Raw genomic sequence first — 21,073 nt, 5'->3', positions numbered from 1 at the left:
TAATCTGGCAATCTTATTGGAGCTCCCTTTCTCTTGCTGCTTTTAGAATTCTCTCTTTTGTCTTTAAACTTTGCATTTTAATTATAATGTGTTTTGGTGTAGGTCTGTTTAGGTTCATCTTGTTTGAGACTCTCTGCACTTTCTGGGCTTGTATGTCTATTTCCTTCACCAGGTTAGGAAGGTTTTCTTTCATTATTTCTTCAGATATGTTCTTAATCCCTTGCTTTCTCTCTTCTCCTTCTGGTAAGCCTATGATGCTACTCTTGATGTTGTTACTCTTCATGTTGTCCCTGTCCTTATATTTTTGGATTTTTTTTTTCTTTTTCTGTTCTGATTGGCTGTTTTCTGCTACCTTGTCTTCCAAATAGCTGATTCAGTCTTCTGCTTCATCTAGTCTGCTGGTGATTCTTTGCAGTGCATTCTTCATTTAAGTTATTTTATTCTTCATTTCAGTTATTTTATTCTTCATTTCTGATTGGTTCTTTTTTTAATGGTTTCTATGTCTTTTTAAATACTTGCTATCTCTTTGTTTAAGTTCTCACTAAGTTCCTTGAGCATTCTTATTACCAGCGTTTTGAATTCAGTCTCTGGTAGTTACTTTCCTCCTCCATTTTATTTAGTTCTTTTTCTGGAGTTTTCTCCCATTCTTTCATTTGGGGCATATTTCTTTGTTTCCTCATTATGGCTGCCTCTCTGTGTTTGTTTCTGTGTTTGTTTCTGCTACATCTCCCAGCCTTGCCAAGTGGCCTTATACAGTAAGGTGCCCTGTGGAGCCCAGTGGCACAGTCTCCCTGATCCCTTGTGTCAGTTGTGTGTGTGCTTTCCTATTATATTTGAGCCTTGATTGCTACTGGCATATCAGTGGGTGGGATTGACCATTTGGTTGACTGTCTGTGGTTGTTTGACCATATCCACCACTTACAGGCTGCTCCATGCGGTGCTTCCCACATGGAGTGGGATTCACCCCAGTGGGCTCTGGTGCCTGCTGCGACTGCCCTTTTGGTATGCCACTTGTGAGGATAATTGGATGGTGATCTGCTATAATCTGAAGCTGACCTCCAAGTATGTTGGTTCTGGGGCCTTTTGGGAGGGGCTCTGGGGCAGGTCAGCCACTGTCTATATGACTCATTGGGGTCTCCCTGGTAGGAGCTACAAAGTGATCCATACTTTGTCGCTGCCTCTGCTGGACCTGGAGACACATGGGAGAAGCCACACTATGAAATGACGATGGCTGCCACAAATACTGGGTCTGCAATATCTTCACAAAAAGCCAGGACACACAGAGGCGTGCTTCTGCTTGGCAGTTCCTATAAAGTTCAGCTGTTGATAAATCCTTGTGAGGCACATCTCACTCCATAGCCACACACCTCAGTTGACCACCCCCCCCCATGTCTCTGAAAATCCCAGAGTCACTGTGCCTCCACCAGAGCTCAGGGTGAGTGCCTGTGAGTGTGTCTGTGTAGGCCCTTTAAGAGTATGTCTGGGTTTCTCAAAGATTTTCCTCCCACCCAGATGGTTGGAATCTCCTGTTTTTCACAGCCAGATGCTATGGGGACTCCTCTTCCTGGCACCTCAGCCTGGTACTATGGGCTGGGGAGCCTGATGTGGGGCTGGGGTCCCTTACTCCTCTGTAGGAAACTTCTGTGGCCAAGATATCCTTCCCAACTTTCATCCACCACATGGAGGTTTGGGGCTGGCCTGTTTTGTGTCTCCATCCCTCTTATCAGTCTGCACGTGGCTTCTACTTTATATCCTTAGTTACAAAACTTCTGTTCAGCTATACTTCAGATGGTTCTCCAGGTTGATTACTCTATAATTTAATTGCAATTTTGATATGTTCACATGATGAGACAAGCACAGCATTCATCTACTCTGCCATTTTGGATCTCCACCCATCAATATATTTCTTAATGGTCATGTTCATGTCAGTCATTTTTTTTTTGTCTGCAAATTGCATTATATTTATATAACTGACCAGTTTGTTTCAGGTTAATGATGAGGAACATGGTCTTTTTATTCAGAATGTAATACTATAGTGAATACTAGAAAGAAAACATTTACCAGAAATTTTCATAGCACTGTTATTACTGCTGGATGTAGCCTGCTAAGGTGGGCACATAAAAATAATTTTGAGATCAGGGAAAACTTTCTAGAGGAAATGTTATTTAAGCTGAGACTTGAAAAATGAGAATGTAAGAAATATGGTATTTGTAAGTGGGATAGAGTTTAGTTCCAAGCAGAGAAAATGGTGCATAAGCCAAGGGCATGAACAAATATGATGAATTTAAAAAAAAAAAAAAGAATTTTAGTATAGCTAAAAAAAAAAACACAGAAAGAATCTATATTAGCAGGTTCTCATCATGTGGGGTTCCCACAAATCACATAAGGAGTTGGACTTTAAGAAAAATGAGTATGAAGTAGGGGGTAGAGAGCCACCATTAGATAATCATTGTTATAAGTTTACTTTGGTGAAAGTATGAGGAACACATTGGAAAAGTGGAAGAGTGAGTGAGGTGAGTATACAATACAATTGTAATAATCCAGAAAATAAATAGTGTTGATATGGATGTGAGGAGATTTTGTCAGTAGGGTTGGATAAAATTAGATAAGGGAGATTCTATAACTTAGAAAGAAGAGAAGCTGGTGACTGAGGGTGGTAGGTTGAGGAGACAGAATAGTGAAAGATGATATCTGCATTTCTGATTTTATTAAGATAGGGAACACAGGAAAAGAATGACTCTATTAAGTAATCAATGATTACTTGTTGTTTGACTCTTTTGCACTAAAAATGTTTTACATGCCAGATTTCAAAAAAGAATGAACAGAACGTATTCAGTTTAGGGCATTCTCGGTGAGTAGTCAGGTAGAAATATGTTCTAGGTAGTTATTTATGTATGACTTGGGTTTAGAAAGCAAATATGAGAGCAGAAGATATTTGAGAATGATCAATAATCCAATTTAGATTAATTTGATTAGATACTTTGCTTCCAACTATTAGAATTAGTTGTTAAGAGCATCAGCCCTGGAGCCATTCCACTTGGGTATGAACCTTAACCCTACTTCTTGCAGATTCTTTGTCTTTGTATATTCAGCTTTTAGCTTCTTCATCTGTAAAATGGAGATGATAAAAGTGTTGAAACAATTGTTGTAAGAATTAAATAAATACTCCTAAGAATAGTGATAAAAATTGTATATATTAACTTACACAAATGTTGGTCCAAGGTCTGGAAAATGTTAAGAGCTCAAGAGAGGGTAATTTTGCTCTGTTTTGTTATGTTTTCTGAGAAGAGTATAGAAGAGGGAAACGTCTATGATGGGTTTACAGTAAGAAAAAAAGATAATGACATGAGAGTTTCTAAACAATAATATCTTACTTAGCATGTAATGGTAAATGAAGACAAGAAGATCAGAAATAAGTGTCAATGGACTGGAGGCCCAGGTGTTGTAGGAGAGTTCTATGCTGAGAGTAAGTGAAGGAAACAGTGACAAGGAGCATAAGCATATTAAAAACTGTTTAAAACTTCTCATAATATTATTCTTATTAGCTATATATTTCATCATAAAAGAATCATCATAGATTTAATAATTTCCTACTAGCTGAATTATCTTCCCTCCTAACTGTTTTGACAGGTCAAAATCTTCAGATGTTTGTTATTGCCAATGATAATGGTCATAATATAATTAATAGAACATATTATATAATTAATATAAATATATAAATATGTATTTATAAATACATAAATATATACTTATATTATTTATATACTAATATTATATAAATAATATTAGTATATAAATAAATATAATTAATAGAACAATACATATCACTAGTAGCAATACGTATTAATATTTTCTCAACTACTCAGAGAAAAACTCTTACAAGGTACATTTTATTATTCTTTTTTAATTTTTAAAAATGTATTTTTTCAATTACTGTTGACATACAATATTATGTTAGTTTCATGTGTACATTCTTAATTGATAGATGAGATAACCAAAGCTCAGAAGTTAAATGACTGTTTCAAGATCACAAAGGTTACAAGTGAAGGAGATGAGCAGAAGTACTTTTTTTTCAAAGGCAACATTCTTTCTGCCACACTGTGCCATTTTTTAAACAAATATTCTTTAATTCCTAAGAATAATTTGACACAAGTAAAGTTACTATATCCAAAGTATAACTCCCTAAGTAAATAGATCAGGCTCAAATTCTATGGAAAGAGAAAAAGCGATTAATAGCATTCTGAATCTGCTTGGTCTTAACACTATAGGTTATTGGATTCACAAATGGGGGGAAAAGGAAGTAGACATAGCTCATAATAACATGAGCTACCTGTGGCACATATTTCCCAAATCTGTGAATGAGGGTGAGACCAATCACAGTGACATAAAAAACCAGAGCAGAGCTAATATGGGAAACACAAGTATTTAAGGCCTTAGCCTGCTCCTTACCTGAAGCAATTCCCATGACAGTCTTAAGGATTAGGATATAAGAGATAAGGATAAGCATAGAGTCTAAGAAACCAGTTAATGAGACCAGGGCTATAGGATAGAGTCTATTGAAAGTGGTGTCAGCACAGGCCAGTTTGATCACATCCTGGTGCAGGCAGAAGGCATGGGAGAGGACGTGGGATCTGCAGTAGGGGAATCCAGAGAGGGTGATGATTATGGGCACAATAAGTGTAAATCCTCTCATTAGAACCCCTAGACCTAACTTTACCACCTTTGCATTGGTGAGAATGGAGGTGTATCTCAGGGGATTGCGGATGGCGATAAAACGATCATAAGCCATGACGAGCAAGACCCCAGACTCCACAATCGAGAGTGAATGGATTAGATAGGCCTGGAAGTAGCAGGCTCCCTGGCTGATCTCTCTGTGATCCAGCCACAGAACACCAAGCACGGTGGGCATCGTCGTCAAAGTCACTCCAAGGTCTGTGGTTGCCAATATAACCAGAAAGTAGTGCATAGGCTCATGAAGAGTGTGGTCTTCTCTGATAAGGAAGAGGCGGGTGCCATTGCCGAGGAGTATGAACACATAGATGATAAAGAAGCCTAGGGAAATCCAAGGATGAAGTATTTCCAGACCTGGGAAGCCAGTCAGTAGAAAAGAGGCAGCACTGATGTTAGACCACATGGTGGATCCCTGAGTTGAAACAGAAAATGGTCTCTCTAAATTAGTCCTGTCCAGTAGAAGTATAATTTAAGCCACATACGTGATTTTAAATTTTCTAATAGCCACAGTAAAAGAATAAAAAGGGAAGAGTTAGAAATAATTTTAATAATGTATTTTATTTAATCTGCTATATTCAAAATATTACCATTTCAAAATGTAATCAGTATAAAAACCATGCATTAGATATTTTACATTTTATTATATAATGCTTCAAAATCCAGTACATAGTTCATACTAACAGAAAATTCTAACTCAAGCTAATCACAAGTGTATTGAACAGTACATATCAAAACTGTAAAATTATTTTTGCCATATCATTTCAAAAATAAGAAATCAGTTTTTGTATAAAATAGTGCTCAACTTGTATCCCTCCTTCATAAATATCTCACCCATTTCTCTAATTAGAATATTTTCTACTCCCTCATTTTCTTGGTCATAATCCTCTGCTAAAGCTTGCCTGAATGTCTGACCTGATCTCATTTGAAACCCAGACCCTTTCTAGTTTTGCCTTCTAGCTTCTTCTCATCTCTATTGTGAACATATTTTACATTGTAGGGAAGAACTCAGAACTTTAATTTTGGATTCACAATTCATATTATGTGTTTATTGATTCAACAAATAGGAATTGATACCTACATAAATGAGAAACTAGACTGTTCTTTAAGGACACAAATCTCATGATCTTATGAGAAACAAAAATAAGCTGTCTTTGGGTTATGCCATCCTTACTTGAATTGAAGTTCAAATTATAATTTGTATGGATAAACTATTATGCAACAAGACCAACCCACTCAAGGAGCCCCAAAGAGGGGTGCCTAAAGTCTGTCCTGGTACCTTCTAAACTCATGGAAATGTTATATTACTAAACTTTATGGAGTTTACAACTTTTTGCTTCAAGAAGTATTGCATTTGACTCCAGAAGACAGAAGATGAAAACTTGGAAGTGACACTTTTTTTTCAATTCCTAAATATTGACTAAAAGCAATTATATTTATCTCTGTGATTTGGTATGTCTTGCTTCTTTAAATCTCACTTTGTGTTAAATGCAGTGAATATAGTAGTCAAAATCATATATTTACATATTCATTAGCATGGCCAAAATCCAGAACATTGACACCAAATCCTGGTGAGGTTATGGAGTAATAGAAACTCCCAAACATTACTGGTGGGAATGCAAAATGGTACAGCCACTTTGGGAGAGAGTTTGGTGGTTTCTTACAAAACTAGTCATACTCTTAGTATACAATCCAACAATCATGCTCCTTGGTATTAACTCAGAAGAACTGCAAACTTATGTCTACACAAAAATCTGCCCTCAGTTCTATTTAGCAGCTTTATTTATAATTGTCAAAACTTGGAAGCAAACGAGATATCGTTCAATAGGTAGGTGGATAAACGGTAATAAATCCAGACAACGAAATATTACTTAGCACTAAAAATAAATGAACTATCAAGCCATGAAAAAACATAGAGGAAACTTAAATGCATATTACTACATGAAAGAAGCCAATCTGAAATGCTACATATTGTATGATTCCAACATATGACATTCTGGAAAAGTTAAAACTATGTAGTCAATAAAAAAATCGGTGGTTGCCAAGAGTGGGGGTAGAAAACTTAAACAGGAAAGGATACATTTTTGTAGTATCAAGGCTGGCTGATACAGTAGGAATGGGAATGAGAGAAAAATAAAATGAGATTGACTCTAGATTTCTGGTTTGAACAAATGAGACAATGGTGAAATCATTTACTGAAAAGGGGAAGTCTGAGAGAGAGATTTACTTGCAAGGAAATCAAGAGTCATCAGTAAATATGGCTGAATTGAAGCAAATACATGTCTTTTTTTTTTTGTCACATACTAGAACTGTTTCTTCAGGCTGTTGTTTCCTCCCAAAATTAAAGACTTTTTTTTTTAATTAAAGTTTATTGGAGTGACAATTGTTGTTACATAGATTTCAGGTGTACAATTCTGTAATACATTATCTATATCTCACATTGTGTGTTCACCACCCAGAGTCAGTTCTCTTTCCATCACCATATATTAGAGCCCATTAACCCTCTTCTAGAACCCTGCTCCCCCTCCTCCCTTACCCTCTGATAACCCCTTAACTATTGTCTATGGCTATGAATTTTTGTTGTTTCAGTTGTTTGTTGTCTTGTTCTTTTGTTGTTTTTGGTTTATATACCACATATAAGTGAAATCATATGGTTCTCTACTTTTTCTGTTTGACTTATTTCACTTAGCATTATACTCTCAAGATCCATCCATGTTGTCGCAAATGTTCCTATATCATTTTTTCTTATCTCTGAATGGTATTCCATTGTGTATATATACCACAACTTCTTTAACCACTCGTCTATGGAATGACATTTTTGAAAGACTTTCAAATATTCAAATATGCTTTTTAAAAATTATTTTGCCATATACACCCTTAAGATACTCCCCTTAAAAGACATCCTCTTATCTTGACCTGAACAGATGAGATCTAGCTATAAGTTTTCAGCAATGATAACGTGCCAGATATCTGGGCTTGAGGCAATCATTCAGCCCTTTTACCCTGACTCTAAGGAATGGAAAACTGACAGAATCACTGCTAATTCTCCATACTCTGTCCCCAAGAGTGAGAGACATAAACCAAAATATAGAGCTTACTGAAAATATGAGTGATATTTTTTTAGTTAATAGATGCAAAGATTATCCCATATAGCTTCTCTTCTTCATATATTGTTCCCTAAATACAACTTCATTCCCCTTACCTCTCTGTCCTGCCGACAATGACATTTTACCCAAACTCTTAATGTGATTTTGTGAATAATGCCCTCTTGCAAAAGAATATGTAGCACAGTGGTGAATTACTACAGAGAAAGCTACCCAAAGTGGAAGGGATCAATTCTATTTTGCCAATAATTTCCAACTCAGTTTCTTCTTTTCTATTCCCAAGAATTTCATATGAATCTACCAGTACTTCATGCTGTGGAAAATTCACATGTCTTCAGTTAGGAGTTTTGCTTGGTTTTTAAGAAAAAAGACTTTTAGGGAAGAGACAAAAGCTGAGGAAAGATGAAAGGGAATGAACCAAGAGGCATAATACATAGTTGAGTATGTCAAAATTCAGGTAACCTTCTACCATTTACAGTTATAACCTTTCTCTTCCTTATTTAAAATCTTGCAGAATACCTCTGTGGTTATCCCCTAGAAAGGAGACAAATGGGAAACATATGGGAGGGTAAATCATATTTATACCACTGGGCATGGAAGTTCTTAGGTACTCATGTGAAAATCTTTTCTCAAGTAATGCCAACTTCAGGCTGAGGTCTATATACTCATTGAGAGCCATGAGCTATAGAGATTCTTCCCTTATGCCTTCCTCTGTCTTCTCTCTAGACAGCTATAGAAGAGTCTCCTATGCCCTCTTTCTGTATCTCCTGGATGTTTCCCCATACTCACATGCACCACAACTCAGTTGTTAGGGAGAAGGAGCAGAGTTCTTGGGTCCTTCCTGAAGATTCAGATACATGGCTCCTTCTTAAAGCCAGTGAGATTATTAATGAAGATAACACCTCCCCAGAGTTTCTGCTTTTCCAGCCAATTGGGATCTTAAGAAATATTTTCTATATCTTAACCCCTCCTGTGAAGAAAATGGAACACTTATTTCATTTCCCCAAGGTCTTAAAACATCTTCTCCAAATAAGATATGAACCTAATAAAGCCTCAGGTGGCAGCTTTGTGTGTGAGAAATCAGAGCACGTGTCTTTATGGCCCCAGGAGACCCAGGTTTAACCTATGAAAGGCCATTTGTCTTCCACATCTATTTCAAAGGTCAAATCTTTCTCAGTTGCTCTCAGGAGGAAACTTATCCTCTTCTTGGCGAAAGTCTTTTGAATACTAATTATATCTTCCGCTTGGTTTATCTTGAGGCCAGTTTGAGAGTAGAAAGTTAGATGGACGAGAGTCAATATCGTAAAAGCCATTCTGCCTTCTCCAGTACCAAACATGAAACCACAATCTGCAGCCTTCACTATTCCTTTATTGAGTTCATCTTGCCAGAATTTCTCTCTTTTTCTAGAAAATCAGTGAATATCCTTGTAACACATGGCTTCGGCCAGCCATACCCCACCCCTTTCATCCCAGGGATGATATCTGTGGTTTCCTCTCCACCTCTGATAGGAAACATCCTGCCTGTTACTGGTTTTAGGGGAAAATAAACATACATTATGAGAAGAACAAACTTCCTGTCCCTGAAGAAATGTTTTGGTTGTTACCATGCTTTGTTATAATTAAAGTAATGTTTATTGCAAATCAGATGAGTCCTGCTGAAATTATCAACTGGTTACTAGATGTTATGGGCTGAATTGTCATAAAAATTCATATGCTAAATTTGTAATCCTCAGTATCTCAAAGAATGTGATTGTATTTGGATATATGTCCTTTGATTGGGTGAGTAAGTTAAAGCGAGGCTATTAGAGTGGACCCTAATCCAGTATGACTAGTGTCCTTTTAGGAAGAGAAAATTTGGGCACATAGACACCAGTGTGCACAGAGGAAAAACTACATGAAGACACATGGAGAAGATATCCATCTACAAGCCAAAGAGAGAAGCCTCAGAAGAAACTAACTTTGCTGCCACCTTGATCTGAGATTTGACATGGTGGAGAAAAACATAAAAAATTAAAAAACCTGTTAAAAGAATGAAAATAAGAGGTACGAATGGGAGAAAATATTTGCAAACAACCTATCCAATCTATCCAAAGGAGTAGTATACAGAATATTTTAAGAACTCTCAAAGCCCCCCCAAAAAGACAATAAAGTTAGAAAATATGCAAAGACATGATTAAACATCTCACTGAAGAGAATGAACAAATGGCATATAAATACACGAAAAGATCTTACATCATTAATCATTAGGGAAATGCAAACTAAAACCACAATCAGGCATCATAAGATATTTCAGACTAGCTTAAATAAATAAAATAGTGATAGCATTAAATGCTGTCAAGAATACAGATGATCTGGACCATTCATCAGTGCTGGTGGCAATGGAAAGTGGTACAGCCACTCTGGGAAATACTGACAGTTTCTTATAGAACTAAACATGCGCTTACTTTATGGCCTAGCAATTGCGCTTTGGGGCATTTATCTCAGAGAAATGAAAACTTATGCTTATACAAAAACCTGTGCACAAATATTCATAGCAGCTTTTTTGGTAATTGTTAAAAACTAGAAAAAAACTAAATGACCTTCAATCAGTGAACAGTTAAGCTGTGGTACATCCAATACAATGGATTACTACTCAGCAATAAAAAAATAAAATAAAAATAAACTATTGATACTTAGAACAACTGGATTATTCTCAAGAGAGGTTTGCTGAGTTCAAAAACAAAAAGCCAATGATTTCATGTATGTAACTTCCTTGAAATAACAAAATTTTAGATATGGAGCATAGATTTGTAGTTGGATGACAGGAAAGAGGAAAGAAGGCAGGTATGTCACCAAAGGAGTGGAATGAGGTAGCTTTGTGGAGATGGATCGGTTTTGTCTCTTGACTGTGGTGCTGTTTACATTAAGCTACACATGTGATAAAACTATACACACACATACACAAATGTGTGTATGTAAGCCTGGTGAAATTTGAATAATCTCTGTGCATTGTACCAATGTCAATTCACCTCTTTGGATACTGTATCATAGTTATGCAAGACATGAGCACTGGTGAAAATTGGGTGAAAAGTCCACAGGGTCTCCCTATATATATTTTGTGACTTCTTATGAATTTATAATTATTTCAAAATAAAAATACTCACCCTTAAAATGTAAAGTGGTTTTTGTTTACTTGTTTAAATATATAAATTGTAATGAAACTCTAAGTATATGCTCCTGTGAAACTTAAGAGGACCACATGTGTTGAGAGCTAGTGAAGCCCTGGAGATATTCTATTAATACCTGGATAATATGCTTCAATTGTCCAAAGGTCTGTGAATGTTGGGAATCATAATTAGATTAAGAGATATATGTGTGAAAAGTCTTGGAAATTGTTCTCCAAATATAGGATAGCAACAAGGAAACTGTTGTAGACATGGAAATGTACAGGCTAGATTCCCCATCAAGGAAGGACTTTCTATCCAGCTCTGGGAGTTTGTCACCAGGCAGCTTCCAAATCTGTTTATTCAAGATGTCTCTCAGCTGCAGAAAGCCACTTTGACTAAATTCATGATCTTCCTTCTTCGGTGACTAAATGAAGAGAGTTTTAAAAGCCTGGCCATTTCAACCCCAGCATGGGGTAATACCACTGAGCGTACTTTCTCCAGAGCTTTCTGCTAGGTTGGATAAGGCTTGGTCAGCTTTTACTTCAGTTTGGTTTCTTCCTCTGCCAAATCCTGCTTCCTTCTTTTTTTTTCCAAAGGTGTTAACCGCTAATAAACACCTTTCACCCAAAACTCTGTCCCAGCATCTGCTTCTGGGGAACCCAACCTATGATAGGAACTAGTCAGTTATCAGGTGGCTTGGCCATCCATGAAAGTATAAATTTCCTTGCCGAATAAGAATATAAATGTTCTGGATAGAGAGCTACTGTAGGGAATAAAATGTGTCATTCCACAGGTGATGTCATGATGGTTTCTGCTAACAAGATAACATTGTAACTATGTGAAAAGGGACAAGAGGGTGCATACAACTGTGGTTATAATCTCCAGGGTCCTTCTTGGATCAGGAAAGAATGTAGGCTAATCGATGGGCACAAAATTAATCTAGACACAAAAATGATTCCTGATATCAACCTCACACCGTAGACAAAATTCAATTTGTGGTGAAGTTATTAAAAGTTTAAAGCTATTGTAAGACAACAGAGATTCATTGATTTTGGATTTAAAATTTCTTAAATATTTCACAGAAACAAGAACCATAAATAAGCCTGCACTAAATAAAATAACTTATTTCTGTGAAAAATTAAGACAATTAAAAAGCCAGCTATGGAGCAGTAAAGATATTTGTCATACACATATCTGACCTAAGACTCATATCAATAATTTATAAATAACACCTGAAAAATTGATAAACAAATGACAGACAACCTATTTTTTTTCAAATGGGCAAAAAAACTGGAACGGGTACCATACTTCACAAATGAGGCAAGTAACCAATAAAGATATGAAAATATGTGCAACGTTATTAGTCACCAGGGAAATGCAATTCAAAAACCACAAGCTACCACTACACTCTCAGTAGAACAGCTTTTTTTAAAACACTGAAAATCCGTAGTGTCGTTAGGTATGTGAACCAAGTGAAACTCGTGAACTCCTAGTAAAATATAAAATTATGTGATCACTTTAGGCAATATTTAACAGCATCTACTATAAATAAACATATGTTTTCCAAGGAATTGTATTCTTATTTGGCCTAACAGAAATTCATCCCTATGTGCACAAAACAATCAAACAATGTACCCGAATGATCAGAGCAACACTATTTGACATAGCTGCAACTATTACCTCTTGAGAGTAGAAAAATAAATGTGGGGTATAGTCATACAATGGAGTTCTGTATAGAAATGAAAATGAACCAACTCTACTACATGCAAACACATGGATATTTCTCAAGAATTTAATAATGGAGATGGATGCCAGACACAAAAGAACTCATAGCATATAATTCCACTTTATAAAGGTCACAACTAGGTAAAACCAATCCAAGAGGTGGACTGGATAGGGACACGAAGGGGCTTTTGCTGGGCTGGTAAACTTCTATGTGTTGTACAATGGTGAACTTACTTTGCAACAAATTCAATGAGCTCGACCTTTTTGGTTTGTTCACATTCCTTTATATAAATTAACTTTAATAAAATTTTCACTTAAAAAATGTTCATTAAAGCCATTCTTAATTGTAAATTTAGGTTTATCTACAATATATTTTCTCAATCCTGTTTTCTATCTCATTGTATTAATAATGAATTAAATAAAATTAATTCAATTTAATATAATTGGTAATTAAATTGAATCTCATCATTTTCTTTATGAAATAAAGGAATACACCTGTGTGTTTATCTATGTATCCTCTATACATACATGTATGTCTAAAATCTGATGCAGTAGATTTTTTAAAACTTTTTGCTAAGTAGAATGGTGTTCTTGAGTTAGTGGTTTCAATCTGGAATTAAAAAGTACTCTCCATCAATCAGAGACACATCATTAAATTCATCTACCTCCAGTAGTAGAAATTGGAAACTACTACATTGATTCTATAGTTTAACCATTTAGCTATCTGTGTGGCATAAATTGTGAAAGATTGAGTCTATTTCTCAAGTATTTCAATATTCAGTGGGGAAAGATAGTCTAAAATACAAATAATTAAAATAAATGTGATTGATTATAACAGAGGTAATAATAGCTGACATTAATTGACTGCTTACTAACATGTTGGATACTGTTTTAAGTGCTTTATGTTTAAACCTCACAACAACTTTATGCAATTATAATTATTACCTGCATTTTAAATATACGGAACAGTGAGGACACACAACTTTCCCAAAGTTGCATAGCAAGAGCCATAGTCATAATGTAAACCAAAGACTCAAGTTCCAACATTCATGCTCTTAATCACATGTACACATACTGAATGGTCATTTTTCTGAGAAGAGAGACTAAGACCCTTGGTTTCCAGACAATTGGCATTATGATTTCTGTACTTTATGTCTTACTCATAACTTGATTAAAAGTGACACCCATTCATGAACTAACTGATGGTTGCCAGTACGAGAGTGGTTGGAGGCTGGATGAAAAAGGTGAAGGGATTAAGAAATGCAAATTGGCAGTTACAAAATAGTCATAGGGATGTAGAGTACAGCATAGGGAATATAGTCAATAATATTGTAATAACTATGTATGGTATTAAGGGAGTACTATACTTATCAGTGGGATCACTTCATAAGTTGTATAAATGTCTAACCATTATGCTGTACACCTGAAATATAATATAATATTGAATGTCAAGTATAATTGAAAAATAAAAATAAAAATATATGGGCACATGTGCCGCTGTGGAGGGAGAAAGATTCCCATCTTGTCCTCCCTTCTTATGCAGAACATGGAGATGGGAATTGTAGAGAGAGGGGTAAGGAGAAATATGGGACTGTAAAGAGGAGCCTCCCTTTCTATGAGACAGGGTTCTGGGTTCCCATTGGCTGTAGCCAGACATCAAAACTGGAGAAAAGAGAGTGGGTAGGAGCTTTTGCTTTACCAAAACTAGTGCCTTGCTCTCCTGTAATTTGCACACATTCCTCATTATAGGGACAGGAATTAGGAGTTCACATAGACAGCTGGGGACAAGTGATCCTTCAAGAAGTCGGTTTAGGTCCAGATCCCTAACTAGTCTGTTTCCTTCCATATCTATTCCCATAGATATAAATAAGGAACTACTCTCCTAGCAACAGGGCTGAAATAAAAGCTAAGACACAGACACACACCTTGGGGACTGCTATTCAAAGCCCCAGATCTCCAAAGCTGAGGGTGCAAATAAGGATAAAAAAAGATGGCAGGAGAGAGGCATAAAGAAAGGGAGGGAGGATGGGGTGGGGGATGGGCAACAAGTGGCCTAAATCAGGACTGGACCCTGGAGACTAGCTTCTAAAATAAATGTTCCTACTGTCCAGGATTTCTTGCAGATTATGAAAGGAATGGTGTCATGACTAAATCCTTGATAAGACTAAGGATTCCAGACTCATGACTATGGAACTGATAAATCGGAGAGAACCAAATTTCAGGTCAGTGAGGACATCTAATGACTTTTTTCTCTGATGTCTCACTATAGGCACCAGGATAGAAAGGGCAGGAAATAGGGATCTCTTTTCTCAGCAAGATAAAAGTAATAGTATTATCTGTCAAGAGTATGTAGAGAATAAACATGAGTCCTTAAAACTTTCCAACATTTTTAAAACCTGGTTTCTTTAAGGATTACTTCCTCAGATGTATAAAGCCAGGACACAGTGGATTCTGGAACACAGGAAGCAAAGCAGAGTTATGGAAGCAAACCAGATGGTGGGTGTAGACTCAGGGATGAATTATGGGTTTCTACTTCTTGGTCTCCTCATGTCTGAACTTGCAACTTCTTCTGCCCCTGTTCTAACCTTGTGATTTCCTGCGTGAACTTTTCCCCTAGAAGTCCAGATAAGTGCCAAGGACAGAATCTGCGAGGAGGGGTAGCTCTGTAATCATCAGAGTTTTAGACACTTTCTGGAGAGAAGTCACCATCTGACCATCATCCAAACTGATAAGCCAAGTCAAAATGGCTCTTGGATGGAGTGTGGGCTCTGTGTGCCTTTGTATCACTGGCAGTGATTTACATAGTTGTGCTGTGTTAGCACCTGGAAAAGCACACAGAGTGTAATAGGCATTCAGTTCCCCCATGAATTGGAAATAGGGTACAGTTTTCCTTCCATATCCCTAGTGACACCCCTCAGGACATTTCCAAGTTCCGGGGATACACAGCTACGTATTCAGAGTCAACCAGTCATTTGATACGATATAGCCATAAATCTATGGGCTTTGATGATTTGAGAACCTGCTCGAAAGCAGGCATGTAAGATGGTCAAAAAACAATGGAATGTGTAGGCAAACCAATCATTCAGTGGCTGAAAAAGAACACAAATTATGTGCTAGGCATTATGCCAAGAATTAGGTATTGAGAATGGAGCCATGGGAAGCCCTTCAGATAGAATAAACAAAAGAATGGATTACAAATTTGAACTATCCTGAAAAGAATGATAAGGGACAAAGATTAGGAGATAAAACAAACAAACAAAACAGGGAGAGATGGATTAAGTATTTGAGATAGAAGAGGAAGTAAAAGAAATGAGCCTAAGGGAAGGTGAGGGAATGTGTAAAAGGTAAAAGTCTAAGGAGGATGTCTGGGTATCTGCATGGAGCCCACAGTTTATGTGTCAGAATTTGAGACTTTGGGAATTAGCCTAACATCAATGAAAAAACAAGTCCACTCTAAAACAGAAACACTAGGAGATGACGGGTGGGTGCAGGGAGGAAAAGCCTAGGATTTTTAACCCCTTCAGAACTCACAGTTAATCTCATGTATCACAAAAACAGCTCTGAGTCAATCAAATAAAAATGCTCAGTTTTTTAGTATGAAAACAGAAAAGAGTAGCAGCAACCCTGGTTGTAATCCTAAATACTATGAAGATTTCACCCATTCCTGGAGTCTTTCTAATCCATAGTGCATGAAAAGGACTCTGTCATTTGCTTAATGTATCTATCACCTTGGACATATAAACAATATGACTCTATAATAGAAAATAGGCTATTATAAGGATTCTATGAAAGAAAGAAAGAAAGAGAGAGAGAGAGAGAGAGAGAGAGAGAGAGAGAGAGAGAGAGAGAGAGAGAAGAAGGAACAAAGGAAGGAAGATGAGGCACACCTAATGTCCTTGTGTCCTGACACATAATGGAAACTTAACAATTATTTGTTTCTTGCATTTGCTTTTCAACTGTCTTCCATGTCTAGTGTGCCCACCCCCACTCCTGCTTCTTTAACCTGAATAAGCTGAGTATTTACTGAGCCTTTTACTTACAGGCAGGAGTCAGCTTTTCCTCCTCTTTTCAACCTTGTGAAGACAGATATGCTTTTCCCTCAACCTACTCCAATTCCAGTGCTGCAGGGTTGATGTCATCTGTAGCTACCTTTAGAAGTCCCTACACTCACTCACCACTCTCCTTTCCTTTCCCTTTCTGCTTAGACACATCTTTTATCCACTGGTCAGATGAACTCTAGTTTAATACTTTCGGTTACAGTCAAAACTAGGCTCCTCAAAACCCCATCATATTTTATCTGTTCCCCAGGCTTCTTGAGAAAATTTGACACATCTCGGGATCAATGACTAGAACTGGTGTATATGCACCAGATAGAGAGTGAGGAGGCTCTTCTTAAAAAAAAAAAAAAAAAAAAAAAAAACCACCTTAAAAGTGAAGAATAATTTATCCCTGGCAAAGCACTTCTCCATTCTCACACCCTGGGTCAAGAGCATGCCTGAGCAGAAATTACTGGTACCATTTAAGTATAATGAAACCAAAGCCCAAGATTAAATGACTTGTTCAATATTATTATTTTTACAAAGCTGCAGAGCTGGAATTTGAATCAAAATCTTCTGAAGGTAAAAGCCCAGTAATGTTGCAAACATTTTTTCATGGGCAAAAAAGGGATCTGGGAATTACTAAATTTATACCAAGATTTTATTTATTTATTTATTTTTAGTTTCAGGTGTACAAAACAATGTAATAGTTAGACATTTATCGCTTATACCCTTCACAAAATGATAACCGCCCTCCCCCAATCTATTACCCCTCAGACATCACATACAGCCATTACATTTCCACTGTCTCTATTCCTAATGCTATACTCTACTTCTTGTATGTGTGTGTGTGTGTGTGTGCATATATATATATATATATATATATATATATATATAAAATTGGAGTTGACATTCATTATTGCTTAACTTCAGCTTCAGGTGTACAGTGCAGTGATCAGGCATCTACACCATCCCTGAGGTGATCTCCCTAAGAAGACAAGTGTCCATAGGATACCCTACAAAATCTTTACATTATTGATTATATTCCCCAAACTGACTTTCATATTCCCATTGCAATCTTGTGGTTACCCATTGTGCTTTCTAATCCTCTCACCTTCTCCCTCATCCCCACCCCCTCCCATCTAGCAACCCTCAGTTTTTTTCAAAGCATGTGAGATGGACAGTCCATACCAACTATAATACAAGGTGGTCCCAAATTCTCTGGTTGATGCCAGAGACACAAATGAATGTTTTGTGTGTTTTTTCCCCCAGCAATTGGCTACTTGCACCAGATGACACCTTAAAATTCAAATGCGGTACAGAGCCTTCCCACTTTTGTTAAATTTCATCAGATTCCATAGCTTTGAAAAGCTATTTTCCTTGAACTTGCCTAAATAACTGATTTCTATTTTTGCATCTCCAAATATGTGGTATGCCAACAGTAATTCGTCTTGTACTGTTAACAAAAAGTGCTTTCAAATGCTTCTATAAAATCCACACTTATTGGCTGATTTTTGTATCTATATTATGAAATTTTGAATTACTTAAGACATAGCACTTCAGTAACTAAGGTATTATGATTCAAGGCAACATGGATATATATTTTAGAGATAAACACATATAAGTAAGTCGTATCATTTTTTCAGTCTCCCAAAAGTCTCTAGAGCTTTATCATTTGAATTTTCCTTCCAGATATATTTAGTCTTTGTCATTCCCTCAAATCAACAAAATCTTTTATTTACTTTCTTGTTTATGTATTTTTATTTGTTTGTTTTGCCTTAGGATGTTAATGCTTGTTCCTCCAACACAGCTCAGGACCAATTTTCTACTGATCTTCTAGGTTTCATATATTGTGGGAAACCTGTACATCCACCCTTGATACTATCAGTCAGGATAAGGAGCACCATAAAAAGCATCCTGTAAGTTACAATGCAATTGCTATAATGATATTATTCAAATATAGTGATTTCTTCTTTGGTGTTGTGTTTTATTCTTGGTTATGTAATTTATAAGACATCAACAGGGTCTATTTTGCATACATTGTTGTATCCCAGTATATTGTTCAGTAAACTATGTAACAATCCTGAATAATATGTAGAGTCCTCCTTTATACATTTTATTTTCCCATATCTAGGAATCTCTAGGGAATGACTAAATTACCATCCACGCTGTCCCTGGAAGTCAAGATTGATAAACATCATATGAACAGGTAGTACACTCACAGAGCAATTTCTAAAGAACTAGAGCTTCTATTGATTACCCAAGGGGAATATTTTCCTCTTTGCAAATCCTGCAATGTGGCTCAACACAACTGTTTCACCATTTCTGCTTACTGGCTTTCCAGGCATGGAGAAGGTACATCACTGGATCTCCATTGCATTATTAGTGGTTTACATCTCCATACTTCTTGGTAATGGCACTCTTCTCTTTCTCATCAGGGGTTATCATAACCTCCATGAGCCCATGTACTATTTTTTAGCTATGTTGGCATCTACAGACCTTGGAGTGACATTGACCACGATGCCCACAGTTCTGGGTGTACTGTGGTTAAATCAAAGAGAGATTGGCCATGGGGTCTGCTTCTCTCAGGCCTACTTTATCCATACTCTTTCTATTGTGGAGTCTGGTGTTTTGCTTGCCATGGCCTATGACCGTTTCGTTGCCATCTGCAACCCCTTGAGATATACTTCCATCCTTACCAACACCAGGGTAATGAAGATTGGGATAGGGGTATTAACAAGGGCTGGTCTGTCAATTATGCCAATAATTATTCGCCTTCACTGGTTTCCCTATTGTCAATCCCATGTACTTTCCCATGCTTTCTGTCTACACCAAGATATCATCAAGTTAGCCTGTGCTGACATCACCTTCAATCGTCTCTATCCAGTTGTGGTTGTATTTGCAATGGTCTTGTTGGACTTTTTGATCATATCTTTTTCCTACATTTTGATCCTCAAGACTGTCATGGGAATTGCTTCTGGAGAAGAAAGGGCCAAGGCCCTCAACACATGTATCTCCCATATCTGCTGTATCCTGGTCTTCTATGTCACTGTAGTTGGTCTGACATTTATCCATAGGTTTGGAAAACATGCTCCTCATGTTGTCCACATCACAATGAGCTATGTATACTTCCTTTTTCCCCCTTTTATGAACCCTGTTATCTATAGCATTAAAACCAAGCAGATCCAGAGTGGAATAGTTCGCTTATTCTCACTGCGTCATACTAGAGCATAACTTTGACTTATTGCTCTTCGCGGAATAACTCAGGGAACTTGGACAAGCTGACAGGAGGAACTAGGGGAAGGTATTTCAATAGAAACCAGCCTCTCTGATATTTAGAACATCACGTTACCCTGCCTATTTATTGCTGAGTTGTATATGATGTCACATGCATACAACACTAAGCATATATCTCAAGTTTCCAACTGATTTACTGTTTTCCCAACTAATTCACCCTGTTTGGTGAGTCTATGGCACCTGATATATTATTCTTGGATCTATGGTATGGGTCACCAGTGTTTTAGTCAAATCCCATTGTTTTCCTATATGTTCTGCACGTATTGGCTTTAATATAGCAATTACATTCTTGACCTCAGATATTCATCTAGCTTCTTCGCTGATATGGAGTTAGTTGCTATTTAAAGAATTGCACTAAGTGAAGTGAAGCAAAGAGACTTACTGTGTCCTCAGTTCAATATGCCAACTCTAGGAAAAGTATACCTAAGTCTGTTCACTTAAATTTTTGATAAACATTTATTAAATATTATTAATAATATATATGTAAATAATATAACAACAGAAATATAATTATATAATAATAAACAGACATATATTTTCTCATCCAGATGGCCATTGTCTGGATGAGTTAGTCCCAGACACTGATGAACAGAGATAGGTATGTTCAAATAGTAAAATGGTATTATGGTTCCTGATTGGAAGTACATCATAGGTGAGGCTAGATGGGTGTTCCTGAAATGTGCAAAATACCAGAGTTGAGAAAGAATTGGTCATGTGTGCGAGTGGGGAGAAAAGGATAGAATGGAGACAATGCTTTTGACTAGAAGAAAAAAAGGATCTTTTCTTGCTCCAAGTATCTATCAAAGTTGATTTTGTTCACAGTCGAGGCATGGCAGAAAAAGTTCATTGTTCTACAGCCAGCCAAAGAGCCAGTACCCATGACTCAAGTGACAGATTTTAAAGTGAATCAAAAAGACATTCTCATGAACAGAAGATAGAATATGAAATGTAAGGATTACACAAGAAGTGACCCAGTGACTAGTCACTACTTCCTTTCATATAGATGGACCTTGTCTCAGGGTTCTGTCACACTGGC

The 21,073-nt window shown here is 36.8% G+C and overlaps 2 protein-coding genes across 2 annotated transcripts; one reads left to right on the top strand and one right to left on the bottom strand.

Moving 5' to 3' along the window:
- Nucleotides 1–4,201: 4,201 nt before the first annotated feature.
- Nucleotides 4,202–5,134, bottom strand: LOC308503848 (olfactory receptor 51B2-like; the record flags this gene model as incomplete). The annotated part of the gene is made up of 1 exon (XM_081063518.1): nucleotides 4,202–5,134. One exon carries the CDS (start codon nucleotides 5,132–5,134, stop codon nucleotides 4,202–4,204), a length of 933 nt encoding a protein of 310 aa, XP_080919644.1.
- A 13,901-nt stretch (nucleotides 5,135–19,035) lies between these two features.
- OR51B6 (olfactory receptor family 51 subfamily B member 6) lies at nucleotides 19,036–19,974 on the top strand (the record flags this gene model as incomplete). Its single annotated transcript, XM_081063501.1, has 1 exon — nucleotides 19,036–19,974. One exon carries the CDS (start codon nucleotides 19,036–19,038, stop codon nucleotides 19,972–19,974), a length of 939 nt encoding a protein of 312 aa, XP_080919627.1.
- Between the last annotated feature and the right edge of the window lie 1,099 nt (nucleotides 19,975–21,073).

The sequence above is a fragment of the Rhinolophus hipposideros genome (genome assembly GCF_964194185.1).
Source record: "Rhinolophus hipposideros genome assembly, chromosome: 10".
Classification (NCBI taxonomy): domain Eukaryota; kingdom Metazoa; phylum Chordata; class Mammalia; order Chiroptera; family Rhinolophidae; genus Rhinolophus; species Rhinolophus hipposideros.
This window is presented reverse-complemented; position numbering and strand designations above follow the sequence as displayed.